This window comes from Silurus meridionalis, chromosome 15 (genome assembly GCF_014805685.1).
Source record: "Silurus meridionalis isolate SWU-2019-XX chromosome 15, ASM1480568v1, whole genome shotgun sequence".
NCBI classification, from domain to species: domain Eukaryota; kingdom Metazoa; phylum Chordata; class Actinopteri; order Siluriformes; family Siluridae; genus Silurus; species Silurus meridionalis.
This window is the reverse complement of record NC_060898.1, coordinates 10,182,083-10,206,676: the sequence shown is the minus strand read 5'-3', so window position 1 is coordinate 10,206,676 and position 24,594 is coordinate 10,182,083. Positions and strand designations below refer to the sequence as shown.

At 36.8% G+C, this 24,594-nt stretch overlaps 1 protein-coding gene across 7 annotated transcripts in view; it reads right to left on the bottom strand.

Moving 5' to 3' along the window:
- dacha (dachshund a) overlaps positions 1-24,594 on the bottom strand; it is a 136,281-nt gene that overhangs the window by 23,009 nt on the left and 88,678 nt on the right. For 4 of the 7 annotated variants that reach the window (XM_046867271.1, XM_046867270.1, XM_046867274.1 and 1 more), the window contains exons 3-9: positions 20,813-20,944; positions 12,955-13,032; positions 7,665-7,799; positions 5,254-5,426; positions 4,861-4,996; positions 4,546-4,620; positions 2,039-2,098 (exon numbers count right to left, since the gene is read on the bottom strand). In XM_046867271.1, the coding sequence (XP_046723227.1) occupies positions 2,039-2,098; positions 4,546-4,620; positions 4,861-4,996; positions 5,254-5,426; positions 7,665-7,799; positions 12,955-13,032; positions 20,813-20,944 (789 nt within the window). The remainder of the gene's footprint in view (positions 1-2,038; positions 2,099-4,545; positions 4,621-4,860; positions 4,997-5,253; positions 5,427-7,664; positions 7,800-12,954; positions 13,033-20,812; positions 20,945-24,594) is intronic. The other 3 variants (XM_046867275.1, XM_046867276.1, XM_046867277.1) reach the window with 3 other exon arrangements.

The window sequence follows — 24,594 nt, the reverse complement described above, 5'->3', positions numbered from 1 at the left end:
AGGAACAAGAACAGGAACATTAGTTCACTCTAGCAGAGGATATATGTAAAAACACAAGTCTTCAGTCTAGGAAGTATACAGTAAAATATTTACAGTATGACAAGAATATAACATTAATTGATTTATCAAAAAGAAAAATTTTATATCAAAGATGCATAATTCTACTCATGGGGATCCAGCGTCCAACAGAAAGGAATGATTTTCTGGCTTAAAGACCCCTGATTCAAATGACCTATTAATGCCTTAGTTTAGTAGTAGGTGTGTTAAAGCAGCAAACTGAGCAAATTTACAATTACATACAACACTGTCACAGCAATTTGATTGGGATACTGCAAGATCATTTACAAACATATGTTAAAAATATTTACTGGTTCTAGTACTGTAAAAGTGCAGTAAAAGTGTTATTTTCTTAAATTTTCTGATTGTTATTCTGCTCATGCACCAGTGTCATTTCCTGAAGCTTTTTACTATTATTTTTGCTCAAAGTAAAGGTTTTAACATTTTAATGGGCTTGCTTTTGCTTTCAGAGAATGATATATTAAATCTATTTTCTATTTTGTAAGTTTGAAATAAGCCTATATTGTGTATCACTTTTCTTTAGCATTTAAGTTATTCTTATTTGCTAGTGACACTGGACAGTTAATTGCTTGGCTGGGTTCAGCTATGGAAACTAGCAGAACTCCTAAAAAAAAACACAGGGTGTTTTTTCTAATAAAAAAAAACCAAAACAAATATATAATTAAGTAATTATGAATTAATATTAATTAATAATGGTTAAAAAAATGCATTGAGGACAATAGCAGGCATCCTCTTTTTTTTTTTTTTTCTTTTTTGCATTTTTAGAAGTGTCATTTTTAGCAGTGTGGCATTTATAGTAGTGTGCCACACCTGGAGCTGAATTGTGTTGGTCTACAAGTTTAATTGAAGCCTATATGTTTTTATAATCATACACAGCCACGCTGGTGTATAAGCATAACATCTCCCAATCATTTCTAACTGGTTATATACGAGGCAGAATATGTCCCAAATTAGATTAGCCCACCATCTGCCTGTCACACAAAAAAGAGAGTAAGGAAAGTGGAGAAACCTTGCTTGAAGCGAGTATAGCTACCATTAGAGCTTGACCTGTAGTGTGGGAGAGAGGAAGAAAGAGAGCGAGAGAGAGAGAGAGAGAGAGAGAGAATGTGTGTGTGTGTGTGTGTGTGTGTGTGTGTGTGTGTGTGTGTGTGTGTGTGTGTGTGTGTGTGTGTATATGTGTGTGTGTGTGTGTGTGTGTGCGCACGCTTAAATGTTAGGGAGGAAGTAGGGGAAAATAAGTGATTTATGGAGAGGTGGAAAGGGGTTCACTTGCCAAAGTCCTGCTGAAACTAGGTGCTCCTGGCCTCGGGCTTGGTAATTTATCACCATGCACCACCAAATCACTTTGTTTATCATCACCAACACATGCACACACACACACACACACACGCATACCCCCACACATAAACACAGAAGGTAACTAGTATTTAAAATTCACTGGCCTTTGTAAAGATGCCATGTATGTAATAAGTTCAACTCATGGCTTTTTCATGTTAAATGATTACTTTCAGAGAGAGAAATGTGTCAGTGTGTGCTAGAGGTGCAGCAAACAGTCTATCAAATAATGTATGTGTGTGTGTGTGTGTGTGTGTGTGTGTGTGTGTGTGTGTGTGTGTGTGGACTCTTTGTGGTGTGTAATGATCACAGAGTAATTGTTTGTTTGCAAACACCTTTAAGAAGGCATGAATGATTGTGCACCCGGACATTAGAATGATTTGTGTGCATGTTATTTCACATGACATGACATCTTAATCGGATAAATTAGCAGTTTATCTTTCATTTCATTTCTTATTTCATTTCTTCCCATCCTGTCAGTAAGCTCTGTTGTAGCATTGTACTCTCTAGTAAACACCAACAAGGTGTGTTTTTTGCGTGTGTGCATGTTTTTAGGACAGATAAGTTTACAGACTCAATAATAAAATATGCTCTCAGACCAGGCACTGAATCTCTTTAAGAGTACCTGGGGGCATATTTTCTCCATCTCCTCCCAGTTCTGCAACTCTGAGGTGGAGACTGCCATCTGTTACACACACACACACACACACACACACACACACACACACACACACACACACACACAAATATATATAGTATATCACAAAAGTGATCACATTTCAGCATACAATGTAGTATAAATTTCTCGAGGGACAATGCTTTAGAAATTTAACGTGAATGTATTTTGGAGTAGTCAATGTGCAGCTTGTAAAGCAGAATAGATTTAGTGTCCTCTGAAATTAACTCATTTAGTGTGAGCACTACTGTTATCTAGCACTGCCTTAATCCTCCTGGGCATGGAATTCACCAGAGCTGCAAAGGTTGTTGCTGGGATCCTCTTCCAATCCTCCATAATGACATCACTGAGCTGCTGGATGTTAGACACATTGTGCTTGACAGTATGTTTAGGGTCATTAATATTTTGTAAAACAGAAAAGAAGGGCAGTATGTTCAGCTTCAGAATGTCACAGTACATGTTGGCATCTATGTTTCCATTACCAGCAGCACTCATGCAGCCACAGATCATGATGCTACCACTACCATGCTTGACTGTAGGCAAGACACAATTTTCTTGGTACTCCTCACCAGGGTATCGCCACACATGCTGGACAGCATCTGAGCCAAACAAATTTATCTTCATGTCATCAGACCACAGGACATTCCAATAATTCATGCTCTTGGACAGGTTGTCTTCAGCAAGCTGTTTGCAAGTTTTTTTAAACTGGCTTCTGAAGAGGCTTCCTTCTGGAATGACAGCCATGCAAACTGACTTGTTGCAGTGTGTGACATATGGTCTAAGCACTGACAAGTGGACCTTCGGCTTCTGCAACCTCTAAAGCAATGCTTGCAGCACTCATGTGTCTGTTTTTTGAAGCCAGCTTCTGTACCTGCACACAGAACGAGGACTCAACTTCTTAATTGACCCTTGCAAGGCCTGTTCTGAGTGGCCTGTCCTGAGTAGAACATATATATATATATACCTACAGTAATCCCCACATTTATCATGGTGTTACATTCCAAAACCGCCCGCGATAAAAGAAAAATCACGATAAAGGATGGCACCCTAACAAATAAAAAATAAAACTATTTAAGCCGTAAATCATCTTCCCACACACTTTAAACACACAGAAAACATATGCAAGAATATAGCTAAATGAATTGTAGAAATACAGTACACTGTATCACATTTATAGTGAGTACATGTACTGTACAGTATACAGTTCTGAAGTAGCGTAGCCTATGCATAGTTTCTCTGGTTGTTTATTGGTTGAAGTGTCCTATGACGTCAAAAAAGAGTTAAAGATCACCACATTATTTACTCTCTGTACTGTACTGTATTTACATTTTACTATATTTTTATTATTAAATGTCATTATTTAAACATAAAATTCCTTAAAAACTATTCCCTATATATGTTTTTTGGTCTATCATGCTATCCACGAGAAAATCAGCGAAACAAATTAGTTATGTGGCAAATGCAATTCCACGATAAACCGAGGGCACGAGATTCAAACCGCGGTAAAGCGGGGGAATGCTATGGATTCTTTAGCTTTTTATGTATAAGTATGCTGAAATAAGTATTACAGTTATGTAGTTCATATCTTTCGAGTGAGAGAGTGAGAGACAGAGAGAGAGCTACATTCTTTATAGAATATGCAAATTACAAGCAACTGTTCCTATGGACACTGACATAAATTTGCCCTTGGTCTCTGGCTGGGAGGGATGGTATAATCTTCCTTCCCTGTCAATCACAATGACACTCACATCTTTGAACTCATGCATGCAGATGGGGGTGGATAGCGCTTTCCTCTGAGTGTGTTACATGACCCCATAATGCAACATGAACAGCACTTCAATAAGATGGCAATGGCCAGTTTCATGTGTCTCAGGGGAGTCTTCAGCTACTCCAGGTAGTATTTGTAGTATGATAGGGGAGATTTGCCTGGTGGGTGTGAATTTGGCAAAACAAAATTAGAGAGAAAAATGGGGGGAATATAAAAAAAGGTGATTGCAGTGACTTTCAGAAGTATTTCAGAATTTTCTAGATGTTTTCTAGGTTTTTCTCTCTCTCACACACACACACACACACGCACGTGGGAAAATATACATGCACATTTAAACTAGCATGTAATTTACCCTTAAGTTTTGCGTGTTTTTGTGTGTGTGTGTGTGTGTGTGTGTGTGTGTGTGTGTGCATATGCATGTGTTAGTATGTGCTACATGATGCATTATGCTGGTGCTGGTAACCCTTGATTGGTTATTTGGACAACTGCAGAATAAGCAATACTATTAATAAAGTTGTTCAAAGTAACAATGAAGGGTTACCATACTAACACATGCATGTGCAGTTTAAAAAAATAATTGTGCACATTTAAGTTAGCCACTTTTACACACACACACACACACACACACACACACACACACACACACACACACACACACACACACACACACACACACAAAATGTCTTACCCTTCTCTTTGATGATTTTCTTCATGTTAATGCCAGTCTCTCTGTCTGCAAGTTCAACATCCGTTGGATTCAGCACTACAGACATATAAGCATAAAGTAAACATATGTCCACATTTATTTGCATCTCAAATAATTTACTATATGCTTGTTTTATTTACTAATGCATGATAGTACCAGATATCATATTTAAAAATATATATTTGCATGATTTTGATAGACTCAAAAATGACTACATAAAACAATGGCAATTTTATTATGTGTGTGTGTGTGTGTGTGTGTGCGTGCGTGCATGTGTGTGTGCGTTTGTGTGTGTACCAAGGTGCTCAGGGCTCTGTGGGTGTGGATGTGGAGAGCTAGATACACTGCTGCTGGAGTGGCAAGAGGGCTGTGAGCCTGGATGAGGTGCTTCTTCCACTGAATGAGCTGGAGATGGACTATCCTGCACACAATCCTGACACACACACACACACACACACACACACACACACACACACACACACACACACACACACACCCATACAGAGAACCCAATGACTTTTAAAACACTCAAAATTTGATTAAGTAAATATTAACAATTGGGTTATAGTTTGTTTAGTGCCCACATAGTGAAGTGAGGTAAGAATGTGTGTGTGTGTGTGTGTGTGTGTGTGTGTGTGTGTGTGTGTGTGTTTGCGCAAGCGCGTGCGCGTGCAAACACACAACTACTACCTTGATGACGGATGCTCCAGATCTGGACAGGGGGCTGTGCATTTGTGCAGCAGCAGCCATGTTGGCGATGGTGTTGAGGTGGTTCATCTGGTTCATTGCCATAGCAACAGAGGCAGGGGGCAGACTGACAGGCAAAAGAGGGTGGGGCATCATCATAAAAGGAAGATCTAGACCTGAGAGCAAGAGAGGGCAAGAGACACAAAAAAAAAAAAGAAAGGATATTGTAGATATTATAGGTGTACACGCGGTTTGGTATGTAACTCGTTTTTTTAAGTTACAGTTCAGTTCAGTTTCGGTACAGTTAGGGTGAAGGAATGCAAAACATAAAATTGCTTTTTTTTTTTTTTTTTATTAACGCAGTTTATTATTAACAAGTGGCGGGCCATGCATTTGGTACCTGGGCCTCAGTGGGGACTTACCCGACTTAATCCACCTCTCAATATGCAATAATAACAGGTGGCATTACAGAGAGAGAGGCATTTAGCATATAGAGGGTGAATACCATTTTACTAAAGCAAGCTTCAAACCTCTACACTACAACCGCAACTGTGCCACCTACATCATCTGCAGTTCAGCAGTTCAGAATCAATATTTGTCTAATAACATGACGTTATGACATATTATCTATATCTGATGCAGAGAAGCTCTTCTATGCGTTTATGACCTCCAGAATAGACTATTGTAATACTAGGTGGTTGTCCTGCATCATTAATAAAAAAAAAGTCTAACTCAGATGTATTAATGTGTGCAGATCGTTACAGACGTGTTTTGCCAGTCAAACTTGGTTGTAACAGTTTCCTGCTGACCAAAAAAATCAGAGGACTAAATGCTAGCTGCCCTTTGAGGCAAATATGAAATCTGATTGGTTAAAGAAACAGACCCGCTGCTAATATTCTCTATGGTAAAAAGGTCAGCAGGACAGACTTTGCAGGCCCTGGGCAAATTAGATTGACATGGCAGCACATACTGTAGAGGCTGAAATCTGATTGGACAAAAAATCATCCACATACACGTACTGGAAGCAGTGCTGCCATGAGAAACGCTATGAAATGAAGAGAATAAACAGTTTGGAATAAATTAATACAATTTCATGGAACAAATATTAGAATTTAGGTTGTGTATATATATATATATATATATATATATATATATATATATATATATATATATACATAGTCATGAAAATAAAGAAAACTCTTTGAATGAGCAGGTGTGTCCAAACTTTTGGTCTGTACTGTATATATATATTTAAACTTTTGGTCTGTCCTGTATATATATATATATATATATATATATATATATATATATATATATATATATATATATATATATACAGGACAGACCAAAAGTTTGACAACTTACTTTTGGTCTGAACTGTATATATATATATATATATATATATATATATATATATATATATATACAGTACAGACCAAAAGTTTATATATATTATATATACAGTACAGACCACTGTAGATTACTGCACACTCTTAGCATTCTCTTGATGCCTACTTTGAAGAACCTACAATATGACATATTTTCAGTTCACTTTTTTGTTATGTATATAATTCCACATGTGTTAATTCATAGTTTTGATACCTTCAGTTTGAATCTACAATTTTCATAGTCATGAAAATAAAGAAAACTCTTTGAATAAGGTGTGTCCAAACTTTTGGTCTGTACTGTATATGTGCGTGTGTGTGTGTGTGTTCTACTGTTCTACTTATTTTAGCATACTTTTACAAAAGTCTTCATTCCTTTTATCCTTCATTCATTCACTCCCTCGATATGCGAAATTGGCAGGATTTTCTCCTTTTAAGAGAAATTTTGGAAGCTGGAAATAAAATGCTAAAGAATCCATATTTGCTAAAGTTAGCCGATAGCCACTTCCTGGTTAGCGGCTAACGCTAGCCATATGGATTCTTTCGTCCTTTCATGCATGTACAAAACAAATCTTATTTCCGGTACGGAGTGAGTAGCCACTGTGACCCTGCGCTAACTCTAGTTTCTTTTTTAAAACATGCCATTGTTGTTTAATAATAATAATTTTAAAGAATGCATTTAAAGTGCAAGTTGGAAACTAAACAAACTTCCGGTCCGCCACTTAATACGTTCCAGAGGGAACTCAGATTTTAACTATATTCAGCATGTAAAAAGGATTGTATTCGGTACACATGTGCTGGTGTAAAGGTGTAGAAAAGGTGTAGAAAAGCATCAAACCAAAAAGCTGTGTACTATTACACCCCTAGTAGATATACTAGACTTATAAGTTTGTAACAATTTGATAAGACATTTGCTGTACAACCTTAAGAAATACATTTAAGTCATTTTCAAGCCATTAAAGAGTAATTGCACAAATAAATTAAAGGAAGGCATGAGCAAATGTGTGTGTGTGTGTATGCGGATCTCACGGTTGGCCAGGAGGTGGCTCTGCTGTAGTGAGGTGAGGTGTGAACCAGAGAGGCTGGCATGGGCCAAACCATGCTGTGTTCCAGATGAGGGGGGCGACTGTAGTTTTTCCTTATCCCAGGATGACTCACTGCCCCCTGGAGAGATTATAAAGGTGTAGAAAAACAAATGGGAGAAAAAAATAAAGCAAACTGAAAAAGAGGACAAATGTGTCTGGACCTAACAAAAGAGGGTTACAAAAATGCTACATAGCCACTAACAAAGTCAGTCTTATTTACTTTTGTATTTTTAAAGATGAACCAACCAGGTGAGAAATGACTACTCATAATTATACATTTTTCAATTCATCTTTCAGTCAATCTGTGTGAAAAAAAAAATGTCCTTATGTATGTGAATTTGTGAATCCCTTATACTCATTTGTTTGAAGAATCTGACATACAAAGTACTTATCCAAAAAGCAAGCAAGTATTACAGGTTTTTGGTTGTCTGGCTATTTCCCTTGATCAGTAGATTAAGGTCAGAATTCTGGGTTCAGACAGATGACACTATATTGGCGATAAGCAGTGCTACTCCATCCAGACCCCATCAAACCCCACCGCTTATATCCGCAAATAAATCAACGAAATGTAGCTGAGAAACCAGTTGTTAGGTGCTATTAAATAGACTTAAGTTGAATTAGCTGAGGGTGAAGAGAAGGTGAGAGAGTAGTTTGAGCCGAGAAAATGAAATCATTGTCTAATTCTGCTTAATAAGCAAAAAGTGGTCCTGTGAGTGATTTGGCAGATGGTGTTTTTGCAACAGATTGCAGTGAGTGATTCTTTTAATATTAATATAAATAAAATTCTTTCTCTGTAGAAAGGAGGAAGCTGTTCATCTGGGAGTGCTTGGACAGAGTGAGAGAAAACATGCAGACAAGGTAATAGCTGAGCTCACACCTGAGGCTGTGTGTCTAGTTGTATGTGGGATATGTGTTTTATGAATCATGTTACAGAGGGTATGTTGGCAGTAAAAACTGTACATACATAAACATTTGATGATTAACAGGCTTTGTTTTGTCAGACACAAACATAATTTTAGAGTATATTATTCATATATTGTTATTTTGATTTAGCATAGGTTTTTACAGTTTTTGCCTTGTTCCAATTTTTTGTTTAAAAATATATCTGCTTTTTGTGTGAAATTAAATCTAATGTGGTTTTAGCGATAAAACAGTGAGATTCAAAATCCATATTTTCGAACTGATTACTGCTTTTAGCTGAGGCAGAGTATCCATATTTTAGTGTTCCTTTTTTATAACCTGGTTTTGTCTATTTTATTGCACACTATTTATTGTTGATCTACCAGAATAGGCTTAATTCTTCTAATAATTTATTATACCAACTAAAACATATTCCTTTTAATAATGCACCGATAAAATGCCACTCTCTTCTTTTGCTCTGAGTAATGTCAGAAAAAATATTTTTCTTTTTGTTTCCTTAAAATGTGTGAGAGCCTTCTCTTACACAGGGCAGATACCACTTAAAAACTAACCAGTCTTAATAAAGCACATCAGTACTAAATATATTATAAAAGATTCAGCTTCATGTATGTATAAGATCCAGATATAGACACAACCAATTCTTTCTCAATTTTTTCTAAAACAATACAGTTCACTTATTTTTTAGTATAAGTGCAATATTTATTTAGTATACAGAAAACAATTAAAAAAATTCAAACAAGTGAGTTCATAAAGAAAAAACATCTGTACAAAAGATTTGAAAAGCAACTTTGTGTTCAGCGCTGCTGGTTTTCAGGCAATTGCAGGCAATTCAAAGAGTGAGTGTGTGTGTGTGTGTGTGTGTGTGTGTGTGTGTGTGTGTGTGTGTGATGTGTGCATATGCATGCACATGTGTTTGTGTGTATTTGTAAGCACAAAAGTGTTTGCACTGCAACTTCCAACTTGACCTTTCCATGCTCTTGTCAAGCATAATTGTAATTAACATAAATGCAATGTAATGATAAACGCTGAACTTGTATAATCTAGGACATAGCATTGGTAAGAGTCAGCAATGTTGTGTGCGCGTGTGCGCGCACACACTACTGTGTGAATGTGCATATATTTCTGTTCATTTAATTTTTTAATTAAATAGCTGTTTATAATGCAATGAGCTGCCAAAAGACATGTTGGACATGTCTATGTATGTCTGTGCACGTGTGAGTCACTGTATAGCAGAGTAAGTGAGGAGTTCAACTATCTGCAACTCTGGCGCTGATGACCCATTTGGGCTTAGTCCAAGGATTCCTCTAGTGTTGGCTACTAGGATAATTAGCCTAAATGTGGTCCCATTTAGGGGAGTGTGTGTGTGTGTGTGTGTGTGTGTGTGTGTGTGTGTGTGTGTGTGTGTATGTGTGTTTCAAGATTGTGAATCTGCACCCTACTTGGCTGTCAGTCATGCTTTAAGAATGTGTCCATCTCAAAACTCCTCCTTAGCCACAAGGTGCCAGAGCTGTTTAATGGCATCCTTAAAAAAAGACTTGGATAACTGAGGCACACACGCACACACACACACACACACACACACACACACACACACACACACACACACACACAGTAGTCTAGTCTTTCCTTAACTCCACTTGAATGTTTAATTCACCCTGACAAATGAGTACCTTTATTTAACTAATCAAACACTTTCCTCAGCCTGATCAGTTCTTGCTTCCCTCTATTTTATTCTGAACAGAAGACAAAAACAGTTTAAGTAGCTAAAGGGAAAACAGCTTGCATTATATAAAGACTCACATATTTTTTCTCTTGTGCAACAGTTCCTAACCATCCTGCTACCTGGACCATCTACTGTACAGTATACTGTTCATATTTATGTATTTAATCATTGAAAAAAGAATCTGGTATGTGAATCACATGTAAAACAGATAATGCTCAAAGAAGATCTTTTCTACAATATCATAGGACAATGTAAGGTGCATGATACTTTCAGATTGATTACCAAAAGACTTACTATTTCCATATGACACAATGGTGTAAACCATGACATTTGTGAGCATGTGTGTTTGGGAAGGGGTGATAGATAGGAAACTTGCTAATCTCCCTCCTCTGAAGTATTTCTTTGGCCTGTCAGCCATGCCATCTGCCATTCACTCTGGCCCTACCTACAGCCCACACTCTTTCTCCAGTTGGCTGGAGATTGAAGAGCTTGTGTGAGAGAAGCATACATGAATATTACAAATTTTAAAAGTCACCAGTGAAGTGAATTAATGCTGCTTTCAATTTAAAGTTGCAACTTGTATTTCCTTGTTAACAACTAGTGAAAGTCAATGAAAATGTCAGTTTAGCAAGTTTATTATAGCACAACAGTACCAATAACCACTCAGTCATGTAAAATGGGAATAAGGATATCTTTATATTTTATAAGTTTATGTACTCTGGCAAACAGAAAACACTATTTTTTGAGGGAATCCATGTTTTTTTTTCCTTTTTTTTTTTGCTTTCATTTTGCTAGCTGAAAATTTCAAGGTTGAAAATTAGTTTGCTTTAACTACTTATGACACCACAAATGCAGCATTAGCTTTTCAAACTTAAAATCTAAATAATTAATATAAAAAGTATGTGAACCCTATTTCCCTAATTTTCAGTAATATGAACAATTAATAAACAGATTGGAAATTCTTTGCTGTGGGTTACTTACTGGTATGACCCCAAATCTACATTTCATGTACTCAGAGCCTTTAGGCTTTCTTTTGTGTGGGTTGCTGCGTTGCCTGTGTAGATATAGCCTACCACATTTATATGCTTGGTTATGGACAATGTATCGGAATATATGTTTATACTACCAGACCCCTTTCTGTTCACTCAGTGGCAAACAAAATGCAATGTAAACGTTTCACTCTCATAAATTTGAAGGACAAGGGTCTTAAATAATTTAGTACACTGGAAGCTGTTCTAGATCCCTCAAGAATTAAACGATATGGACAGTGGGCAAAGATTTACCTAGACACCACTTGAATGCTATTAGGTTATACACAACAATTTGCTATAATGTAAAAACACTGACAGATGATATGAAAAACCTTGATTATCTTGTTACAGTTAAACCCTTTACATGGTGGGATATATTAATCAGTCAGTTCTCAAAGTTCATGTGTTAAAAGCAAGAAAAATCTGAGCATCTGAGTTACTTCAACAGGTACCAAATTGTGATGACTAGGAACATGGGTCAGAGCAACTCAAATTAAGTTCTTTTTTTTTAAAGGGTATCGGTAAACCAGCAACTTGACACCAAGGCTCAGGGATGCACATGTGAAACAAAGCCTAACCTGCTTTGTCTGGTCAACAAAAGAGCTACTATAGCACAAATTGTTGAAAATGTTAATGCTGCCAATGATAGAATACTGACCATCCAAAAGTGCCTGCAATGCACATTTGAGCATCAAAACTGGACCACAGAGCAATAAATAAAAGGTGGTGTGCTCTGATGAATCATGTTTTATCATGTGAGTGGATGGGTGTGTGTATGCATTAAGAGAAGAAATCAATCTAGGGAAGGCAGTGTGATGCTCTGGCCAGTGTTCTGTTGTGAAATCCTCCTAGCATTCATATGGATGCTACTTTCAAAAGAAATGTGCTTTCTTGCAGACCAATAACATCAATACCACCTTAATGGTAGTGGTCTCTGTCTTTTTTAATTAAAAGTCTGCAGAATGATGCTTCTGCAACACTGCAAAAACTGTTCAGGAATAATTCAAGTGTTCAAGCTGTTTAACTGGCCTCCAAATTCCCAGATATCACTCTGTTTGAGAATCTGCAGGACCCATCCAATCCATGAAGGTCACAATTCTCAAATTATAGGATGCCGGATACTACATCAAATCTCCAGACGTCTTGTGCAGTCCATGCAACAATTACGACCAACAATGATGACCTATACAATCTTAGAAAAGTGGTTTTAATGATTTTGGCTCAAATAATTTTTGTATTGTAGCGATTAGCACTATAAATTGGCATGAATTTATTTTCTACATATACATTCTTTCCAACATCTTTTCCTAATGTCCATTGAGAATACCGATACAGAGGAACAAAGAACATTGCCTTGCTTTGGTTCCACTGTCTATTTAAAGCTTAACATACTGAACACACACACACATTCATTAATATTGTTACATCGGCAAATCTTGCACACACTCACACATGCACACAAACACACACTGTCCGAGAGCACAGTAACAGATTGTAGCGGGTGCAGGCAGAGGACTGCACGCTGGCACTCTGTTTGTCATATTTCTTCTGGGCCTCACCATCTGCCAGGGTGGCATTTTCATGGCTGTTTACCCTGACTCCCGCCAAGGAATCATCTGCCGCCACATAATGCTTCTCTACGAAACAGGGAAAAAAAGAGGGGAGGATTAAGTTGGTAATGCAACTGAGACTATTGCTAATTTGGTGTAATTGGGAAGAAATGAAGATAAATGAGGGTGAGAGATGGGGAGGCAATCAGTATGGCAAGCAATACAGCTGTGCTTTTGGCCAACACTACCCCCTTTTTCCCTCAGCACGCTCTTTTCACCACTTCTTCAATAAGGTACATGAAATACAAACAAATACACCAGAGTAGGATGTGGCACATTATTCATGTTTATCTTGATTTACCCAGTCACCAGGACTAGAATAGACTAGAATGGACTAGGTCTCTGAGAAATCAGAATATAACAAAAGTCATCTGTGTTTGAGAGTGATATTGATTATCTAACGGTGACGGTATTATGCTAAAATTGTGTTGTTATTATATTCATTTTATTAATGCTGACTGAATTTTATATTATTAAAAAAGAACCTTGATTCAGTAATCAAATTCAAAAACACCATATTCTTTACTGAACTACAGAGAGAAATCCCCATTAGCAATCTGACAGTGGGTATGATATTAATAGAGCATCTTTACACTGCTGTTTTCACTTCTGTCTCATTTTTTAAGATAGGGTTTATGATGACTGTGTCTTCTGAGACTAAAAATAAGATTTTAAAAGCTGAATAGGATGTCCCTTTAATCTCATATTCCTGTGCAGTCACCACACACACATACACACATGCCGGAGGAAGACATACATAGCCATATGTCAGCTTTAGCCTCCATGATTATGTGTGGCATAGAAAAATGTTTTTTTTACAATGCCAAAGCACACATTGGATCTCAATGTAGTGGCAAGTACAGATGAAGTACATGAACTTCACCCTTTTTTTAATTAGTGAGCATCACATTACAATTGCTACACAGAAGTTACTACATTATTGATGATCTTCTGCCATATACCCTACAGTCTATTACTGGCATCATTCCTACTGCAGTCAAGCATGCCCAAATGGAGCAGCAAAGCCATCTGATAGGTCAATACTAGCTATGCCATAGAACAACTCTAATTACATTGAATAGTGTGTGTAAGGTGTAAACATCTCTTTAAAGATGCCGTTTGCAATTAAAAGCTAGGCTGCATTTACATTTATGGCATTTAGCAGACGCCCCTTGTCCAGAGTGACGTACAAAAGTGCTTCGAATCTCTATCAATGAAAAAATCTACACTGGTATGCTAGATTATGAACTTAAGACAAATCAGCCTATAACTCTGTTGAGAGAATTTTTCTTTTTTGTAAAAGACAAAGCATACCTGGTAAAGTGTTCAAGTGTTTCAGGAAGAGGTAGGTCTTCACCTGTCGCTTGAAAATAGCCAGGGACTCTGCTGTTCAAACATCTAGTGGAAGTTCATTCCACCACCTCCGTGCCACAACAGAGAAGAGCCTTGAGGTATACTTACCTCTTACCATGAGAGAAGGTGGTACCAGTCGAGCAGTGCTGGAAGATCTCAGGCAGCATGGTGCAGTGCAAGGCGTGATGAGGTCTCTGAGGTTAGAGGCTGCTGTTCCATTTTTGGCTTTGTAGGAAAGCTTCAGTGTTTTGAATCTGATATATGCATCTATCAGAAGCCAGTGAAGGGAGCACAGCAGTGGGGTGGTGTGGAAGAACTTGGGCAGGTTGAACACAAGTTTCTCAGCTGCATTTTGGATCATTTGCAGTGGATAAATTGCATTCAGAGGTACACTTGCCAGTAGAGAGTAGCAGTAGTCCAGTCTTGAAATGACAAGAGACTGAACAAGCACCTGAGCAGCCTGTATGGACAGAAATGATAGAATCCTTTTGATGTTGTAGAGAAGGAACTGACAAGAAAGAGTCACATTAGCAACATGTGAGGAGAAGGACAGTTGATTGTTCGCTGTACACATAAAAATACATTTCTGTAGGTGCAGGAAAGAGTTTCTGGTAATGGGGGTAAAGAAATGCATTTATATGCATTTAAACATAATAAACATTATTAGGAAAGAGAATGAAAATATTAAAATCATCAATCATTAATTCTCCTCTGAAACAATGTGAAAACAATACACTAGACACTTGGCACAAAAGTGTATGAATTGAAAGTGCAAATGATGGAAGCGCTTTCTTAATGAAGTGTTAATTGCTATGAGGAGTCACATGAAGGTTGTTGTAGCCTAGGTGCTCTGACAGGAAAAACTGCAGTGCAATGGATTTACCAAAAGGGATCTATGTGGAACTGCTTGGTTTTTCTTGGTGACAGAACATGCTGCCAGTGGTGTTTTGGAAAATACGCAAGACATTTTATTTGTTTTAAACAGCCATTTAGTAAGTATATGTGATTAACTATTCATTGCAGTATTATTTAATCTTTTGTCAATAATTTAATCAATACACTGGGAAATATAATAAGAGGAATTGGTATTTTGGAATATGATTATTGTTTGTTTCCCACTTCATGTTACAAAGGGGGTCTAAAGGAATGTGTGTGGTAGGGATGTTTTTATATAACTCTACCTCACCTCACCTCAAACTCATACAGATGTTCGGGGTTTGAGATGCAGATTTTCTCTAGTGTTCTTCAGTGTTAATCCACATGGGGAAAGTAAAACAGGCTTTTCTTATCCATCTTGAGAAAAATGTGTTAATAAATTTTGACAATCGATAGATACATGAAAAATAAACATTATAAAATTATATGCAGATGTCATGTTTAACAGCCTATAGTTATAATTACAGAAATAAAATATATCTAAGCACACTGTATGATTATTTATACAGTATTCCACTTCTTTGGAAATCCATTTCTTCTTCACTACCACTATCTCTCAATTACCCCCATAATATTTAGACATCCACCTCAAGCTTAATGAACTTAGATTACAGCTGATGAACAATTTTTACATTTCAGCAGCCTTTTTAAATGAGTCCTTTATTGTGCATAAGATGGCACAGGCTTTCACTTACTGTTATAAGAGAGGCACATTAATGGTCATCAGAAGACTCTGTTCTCTTTGAACGATTTATGATGCCTTGCCTTTGATCATAAGTAGTACTCACTTCACAGGGAGCTTGAGAAGATGTCTCTTTGATATTGCGGTGCATTTACATGTCATTGAATGGCATGGAAGATGGGGGCCAACTCTGTTTGAGTGCCACACAACAAGAGAATCATGTGTCAGAAAACAAAAACATATACAAGCTAAATAAGTAAATATACAACTGCTAAGGACTTGAACATTTAAACTTTCATATCAGAGGCTACCATTGGAGATAGAAGAAACTTGTGTGTTAACTGTCTTCTCTGCAGGCTGTGGCTAATTTGGCTAGATTGCAGCGAAGATGCAGCAAAGTCTGTTGCATCTTTATGGACTTTCATTAGATGACATTTTGAGGCTCATTTGAAGTTAATCCCCCCTTTGGACCCTTGTGGCAGCTCCATTGTCAGGTGGATGACAAATGAGGCAGGACATGGGGCTCCGGGTGGACACATCCGCCATCCTGCTCGGCCTACTCTGTTAATACACTATCATCTGGTCAAACAGACAAGCAATTCCCAAATCTTATTACCAACAGGAACTATGGATCATTACATAGGATGTATTCCCTTCAGCTAGACCAAAGGTTGTGACTAAAGGAGGATACATGCCCTTTCACACTGGACACTTTTATACAATAACTATTACCCATAATGGCCAATTGCTGTGATATGTAAAAAGCCACAGTCATCTTCAAGGCATCAGTGAACCTTTAAATTCACAGGTGCAATAAATGCAGAGAATCAAGACTGGTGCATGCACAAGCATTAGGAAACATTTAAATTATTATTTGAAGAAATCAATCAAAAACAATCGTCTTAAATAAAAAATAGTTTTTTTAACCTCAGTTAACCAAACACTAAAATATACGTATTATATAAATAATACGTATTTGAAGAAGAAGGAGGAGCATAGGGTGACGTATAAGAGTTAACACCCCACGACAAATGTAGTTAAGTCAATGTAAATTAGAAAAAACATTCAGAGCTGACCACGCCCACCTCCACATCTTCTCTGAGAAACTGCAGAATGCTCGCCCTTCAGAAGATCCATCATCTGATCTGAGCTTTTTACCCATGATCACCTTCTTTCACCTTAGAAATAGTGCTAAAATTTTAAATATGATGTTGTTACAGGATGCAGAAAACACTAATTCATGCTTTGTTACATTAGACTACTGTAATGCTTTACTGTCTGGCTCTTCGTGTAAGTGCATACATAAGCTTCAGTTAGTTCAGAATGCAACTCCTTAATAGATCTAGTAAATATGACCACATCACCTCTGTTTTAATCAGTCTACTGTACACACACACACACACACACACACACACACTTATATGTCCAAAAATGAAGTTCTGAGTAATGATATGAAATAACACAGGGAAAAGTATTGAACACATGAAGAAAGGGAGGTGATAAAAGGCATGGAAAGCCAAGACACCAGCTGAAATCAGTCAGAAATTAGAAAGCAATCCTGCCCATCAATGCAAATTAATATCAGCTGGTTCTGTCCCAACTGATGGCCTGTATTAAGGTGTCCCATTACCAAGGTGTCCCACAAGAAACATCTCATGATGGGTAAAAGAGCTCTCTCAAGACCTTTTTGCAAAACATACTGATCTAAACTTCTGAATTTTCCAGTGAGCACTGTTGGGGGCCATTATCCCAAAGTGGAAAGAATATTTCACCATAAACCGGCCATGACCAGGTGCTCCTCACAACATTTCTGACAGAGGGGTGAAAAGAATATCAGAAGAGTTGTCAAAGAGCCAAGGACCACCAGCAGGTACAATTGTAAGAAAGAAAACAATATGTAATGCATTCAACCGCCATGGCCTGTGTGCATGCTCCATACGCAAGACTCCACTGCTGAAGAAAAAGCATGTTGAAGCTCATTTTAAGTTAAGTATTGCTGCACAATATTTGGACAAGCATGTGAATACTGAGAGAATATAGTCTCGTCAGATAAGAGACCAAATTGAACTATTTCGATGCCATAATACACACCTTGTTTGGGGAACAAATGGAACTGAACATTACCCTAAAAACATCATGCCAACATTGAAGTTTGGAGGTGGGAACATCATAATGTGGGGCTGGTATTCAGCATACAATACTTCATATACTGTATATATAAAGACATACATGCACACATGCACACACATGCATACCTGTTTTTGCTAACTCTGCAAGTTACATGGATGACATATTCTAGAGCTTGTTTTAATAATGCATGGTATTTCACTTTTAACTTGTCAGTTGTTCCGGAAAAATATATATCAGCTCTTCTCTGATGTCATTTGTTACAGTGATTCTCCCTGACAGTTCTCCATTAAACCAATGAGTCTTTTTTGCTCCGCTATATTTTGGCTGGTGCACAGGACAAAAACCATGTTCTTTAATTATTTTTTCTCATTCTTTGCTCCTCTCTTTTTGTTTTTCATGGATGTATTTATATTTAAAGACAATTTCACAGGAGTCACTCTGCTAACCGTCTGCTAACTTGTTTACTACACTCACGCCCCAATGAGACCCAGTCCTCTGTTGCAACTAAACAAGAGCATGTGTTATTCTGTCCAAATGTCTATTCTGCATCAAAGGTTATCAAACAAAAATAATAAAAAAAATAAAAAAATAAAAAATTTATGCATGAATACATATATATATATATATATATATATATATATATATATATATATATATATATATATATATATAAGCACAAGAGAGATAGCCATGGGTGTTTTATTTAATTTAGAGGTGTAAGGATGCTGAATCAGATTCCAGCTAGATCCCCCTCTGGTTTACACATACACACACACGCATACACACACACACACACACACACGCAAACACACAAATCGCAAACCTAAAATCTCAAACTAGAATAAAACAACAGACTAAAAACAAATCAATTCCATTTGAAAATTTTTTCCTTCACTCTATTTAGCCTCACCCAATTGCCTTACAGTCTTCACTTAATAAAATATCTTTATAACACTAAGGCAAGAAGAAGACAATGACAAAACTTTGTCTGTGTGTTTTATTCTGTTTTATGTGCAGCATCTCCCCTGATTTTTAAACCTTTAATGTGTCTCCACACACCAGTGGTCTGTTCATTCCATTTTGAGCCTTAATGCTGCTAACGTAATTATGATTGACTGATTGGACAAAAAAAGTCTCAGATGAATTGTGATGGATTGCAGGATAAAACTGATTCAGTTGTGCTGATTGCGTCAACTGGCTCACAAGAGAATAAAAATAAATGTGCATGCTTATGTGAGTCTAAGAGAGGACAATAATTTACAAAATATTTTACATTTCAACATAGAAAGAAAGAAATAATCTCTGTTTAGGACAAAAAGTAGCATGTGATTTAATTAGATTTGCATTGATTTAATTTATACTTCTTAAAGAAGGAATGTTTTTTAGTATTGTCAAGGAAAAGGTTATAGTGATGGCTTGTGTTCTGCTGCATTCATACCATCTTTTGAGTGGAAATGTGCAAGTTGTATTAATGTCAGTTCCCACCATAGATATATCCTTTTGTCTTCTGTTTGCTCTGTTAGAGATTTATGTGCTTCTAAATGAAATTTTACAGTTACAAGCTTAAGTCTACTATAGTGAACTCTACGTGTGCAATATTTTGTAATTGCAGAACAGCAACAACAGCAGATAATAGCATATTTACTAATATATACTACCGTATTTTCCGGACTATAAGCCGCTACTTTTTTCCCACGCTTTGAACCCCGCAACTTAAACAACGAAGCGGCTAATTTATGGATTTTTCTGGGTTTTTTTCCGGTGAACCAATGAAACTCTTTATATTAAATCAGATGCTCTCCAACTGAATCGGGCCACAGCACATCATATATATGGATGAGGTTCCTCTGACGTTTGACCTGCCGCTCACTCGGACTGTCAACAGGAAATGCGAATCATTCGTCATGCTGAAAACAACCGGGCATGAAAAACACACTTCACCTGTGTTCTGAGCTGAACGGCATCGGGAGAAAAGCTTCACCGATGGTGATTTTTAAATGCACGACGATGCCAAAAGAAAAACTCCCGAGACAAATTGTTGTGAAAGGAAGGAGGAACACAGTGAACAATGACTTTCTTGGTAGGCTACTGTTTAGATACAAGCCGTGTAACAGACACTGTCTTTCGTTAAAGCCTGTGTAAAGTTAATTAGTTTCAGTGTAGACACTGCGGCTTATAGACAGGTGCGGCGTATTTATGTTCAAAATAAAAATCTTTGTAAAATTCAGTGGGTGCGGCTTATATTTAGGTGTGCTTAATAGTCCGGAAATTACGGTAATAGTCTGCTGTTGTTCTGTACTTCAAATATAGTATGAAATAATGTTAACATTAGCTAAGCATTAGTTATAACTGTAACATTAGTAATTACCTTCTCAAAACAGCGATTTGTATGGTAAGATGTTTCATATTTACCACAGCACCATGTCTGTTAATTAACTGATTGCATAATCATGTTCATTTAATGTCACTCAGTTGAGAAGGCTAGCCTAATTTGATCAGCTTAAAGTACAAATTGAGGAGATATTTTCATTGGTCTTCCTGCAAAGTTAGGCATGACTTGAGTTCAGCTACAGCACAATGTCAGATCAGGTAAGTTGATTAAAGTTGGGATTACCAACATCCAAAAAACACTACTAATTGTGTGTGTGTGTGTGTGTGTGTGTGTGTGTGTGTTGGGGGGTGTTTGTTTGTGTTCAAGATTCTGACCTGCATTGGAGTTGAGCTCTTCATTTTCAGACTCATTGCCATTGTGATTGCTTGCTCCATGGATGCTGTTTATGGCCATGAACTTCATCTTATGCAGCTTCATTGCCTCTGCCATAGCTGCTGCAGTCAGACCTGGAAATGTAGACATGTCAGCAATCTACATTTATTCACAAACCCAGATATTATCCCACTTTTTTTGTGTATGCTTTCAAACACATTAAACAAAGGAAGTACTAAAGGTATCACAACGCTGAATAAGGTAGAATATTTTCCTCTTTTTAAATTAAATATCCCTATTATATGGATTATTGTACATTTACAATAAACATTAACTTACACATGGTCATGTACTTTAGAAAAAAAGAAAACCTTCTGTTTTTAATTACTTGTAATGGAAGTTAGTCAAAATTAATATTTCAAATTTCACTTGTCAAAAGTATTTTTTTGTATTTTCTAATAAAGATTTTAGTTAAAACACAACCATTGTTCTAGTAGACAGAATTTCAGATTTTATTGAACAGCAGAATAATTTTGCCCTTTGATTGCAATTAAATAATCTTTTGTTGTATACATTTTATAGCATTTTTATATACCAATGTTGCAATTTCTCTTTCATAGAGGGTGAATCTGAGCCAAAAGTAGCACCAAAAAATCTTTCCCTCTGGAGCTAAATGGTAAAACTACTTGCACTAAGTTCATTGGACTTTGTGTGTGTGTGTGTGTGTGTGTGTGTGTGTGTGTGTGTGTGTGTGTGTGTGTGTATGTGTGCTTCCCAAGAGGACTTCCCCACTACTGCACACTTCCTGAGCCCTACCTTCAGCTCATCAAGGACTCTACAACCCCAGAAGCCATCATCACTCAGCTCAATTAGGCCCCTAATTAATTCAATTAAACAATGGAGGGGCTGCATTAAGTGATTCATTAAGTGACGTTGCAGGGTCTTGCTTGCCTACAATGCTACTTACTTCTTCACAACCCATTCTAGTAAAAAAAAAAAAGAAAATGTAGGCTCATGTCCTTTATCCATTTTTTTTTGTCCTCAGGTTCAGTATAGATGTCACCTTGATCTAATTCATTAACAGTATTGCCTCCGGAATACAAGCCATAGTACAGAGAAGGTATCTGAGGGATTTCTTAGGAGTTGTGCTTGGTTGGCACAGTTTGTTCTTTTTTTTGCTCTTTTTTTAGTGAACATATAAAGGCAAAGCTCAGTGCTCCTCAAAGACCCGTGGTGTAAAATTACGACATATTAAATGTATAAGCTACAACGTCCTATGCCAGCTTTTAAGGAAAATAGTTCTAAGAAAAGTGTTCCTAAAACACAAATGGGTGCAGACATATATATGGATAAAAATCACAGCTCTTATGATCCTAGGCTCATCTGGACATAACAGGAAATGTACAAGATGGTCAAATAGCTTACATGTGTAATTTGCACAACTGACCTATATATTACAAGGTTTTCTTTTTCATCTTCTACATTTCCAAGCATGTTAGGTGGTTAAAAAGACCCATCCATCCTGTTTTCTGTATCTAACAGGTTAAAATCAGCTAAACCTGATAATAACATGCTCTGTAAAGGGATATGCAAGGACCTTTGTATTCTGAGGTCTGTGTATTAGGACAGTGTGTGTATCAGGGTGCACAATTTTGAGATAGCTTGGATTCATTTTGTGCAATCACCCCAATAATTTCGAATACAAGGTAAAAAGAAATTCTAACTACTAGTAATGAAGCACACATGAAAATAAAGGACAACGACAACAAAAGCTTGACAGTAACATATTGGAACATTGAAAGAAAATATACAACTAATAATATATATATATATATATATATATATATATATATATATATATATATATATATATATATATATTTTATTATTTTTTTTTTTTTTAAAGTGTTAACTCTTTAATGCAAATTCATTTTAACAGCACTAATTATATTAACGTGCGATTAAACCTTCAACACAACCCATATTCATTCACAACGTCCTTTCTTTACTTAGATATAAAAAAAAAAATTTAACTAAAAATGAAAAAACATTTTTTTTATCACTAAACATTTGCTTTACTGATGCAGCAAGTCTCAAATCAAGCACCAAAATCTGCCATGATGCACACATCCGGCAATTAAAACCATCTTTGTTAAAGCATAGCAAAAGTTCTGTTTGGTGTCCTCCAGTGTGTTTCCCTTTCATGTGCTCGTGCATCACTGTGGTACTTTCATGCCACACAAGCTCAGATTTGCAATAACAATCTCCTTTGTTGTGTTTAATATAAAATGCTTCCATGCCTTGGATGACTTGACTTTTCCTGCTGCCACTTGAACTGCACTCTCCACCATTGTAAGTGGCTGTTTTATCTTGCCGTCATGCTAAATCGTAACTTGAGCAGCACAAAGAATCAAGGTATCTAACATGTAGGTTGTTCACTGAATTAGATAAATAATTTAAATAAAAATAAGAAATTATTTCACATCACTAATCCACTATAGTGTGACAGATTAAAAAGTCACCACTAATAAAGCCAGAAATCACAATGTGTGTGGGCCCAGATGGGCCTAGACTAAAGTGCATCTATTATCAAAATAGGCCAACACAACTACACTTGTTTGAATAAATCTCAATTGGTCAGAACATAAGTCATAAGCAATGTTAAAAACATAACGGTAAGAACAGCATTGGTATGAAAGCCTCACCACACACACACACACACACACACACACACACACACACACACACACACGTGCCTCTTACAGATGCAACACAACGCCATCACCAAATCAGAAGTGTTTTTACTTACGAAAAGTAAGAGTGGAGAGAAGAAGTGGAGAAATACGTTCAGGCAACAGCAGAGCTGTGAAGCTCCTTACTACTCGAGAATAATGGCTCCTGAACATCTGAATTCTCTTCCTCCTGTGGCCACCCACACTGTCTTTTTGACACAAACTTTAGTAAGTTTTATGTAAGTTTCATACCTAGCTAAATTTCAGAGTCCCTCTGTGAAATGTGCTCAGTGTAAAGGGGAAGAGGGCATAGTGTAGAACAGGTGGGGGACATTTCATTCATGCTCAAAGTCTCCCGCAGAAAGCCCAAAACGGACTCATAGAAATAATAGCTTATGATGTGGAAGGAAATCACTAATATGGATAAAGGTATGTATAATGGCATCTCTGCTGTAGCTAAGCGGCAAGGGACTGCAAAATGCACTATGGCATTACTCACAAAAGCTTATATTCATCATTATATGGCAAACAAGAATCAAGAAACAATATGATTTATTTTTTATAGGTCAAGTACTGTGATTATTGCAACAAAATTTGTTTATTAATAATTGGGCTACCTAGTGAAACAATTGACTGGATGGGTCTGACTGACAGGTGGGTGGGTCAAGGCCTATTCAAGTCCATCCATAGATAAGTGGCTGGGTCTCACAAAGCCAAAATGCATGCAATTATTTTATACCTAGCATTCCTTACTTGTGGTGTTATGATCTGGATATAAAATAATGGACAAACCTTTCTGAAGAGTATGCAAAGTGCAATGGCAGAGGAAAAATATCTGGCTAAAACTTTTCATTTTGTATTTAGTGTATTTAAAAATTATTAAAATCTTTTATTACTTTTAAGATCCTTTGAATACCAAAAATTAACAAAGGATCTATTTAAACCCCTGCATGTTTTAGAACCTTCACAGAGTTAAGAACCCCATATAAACCATTTAAAACTAAACAGAACAGAAATAGAGTATAGGGTATAGCAGTACCCTTTTTAAAATG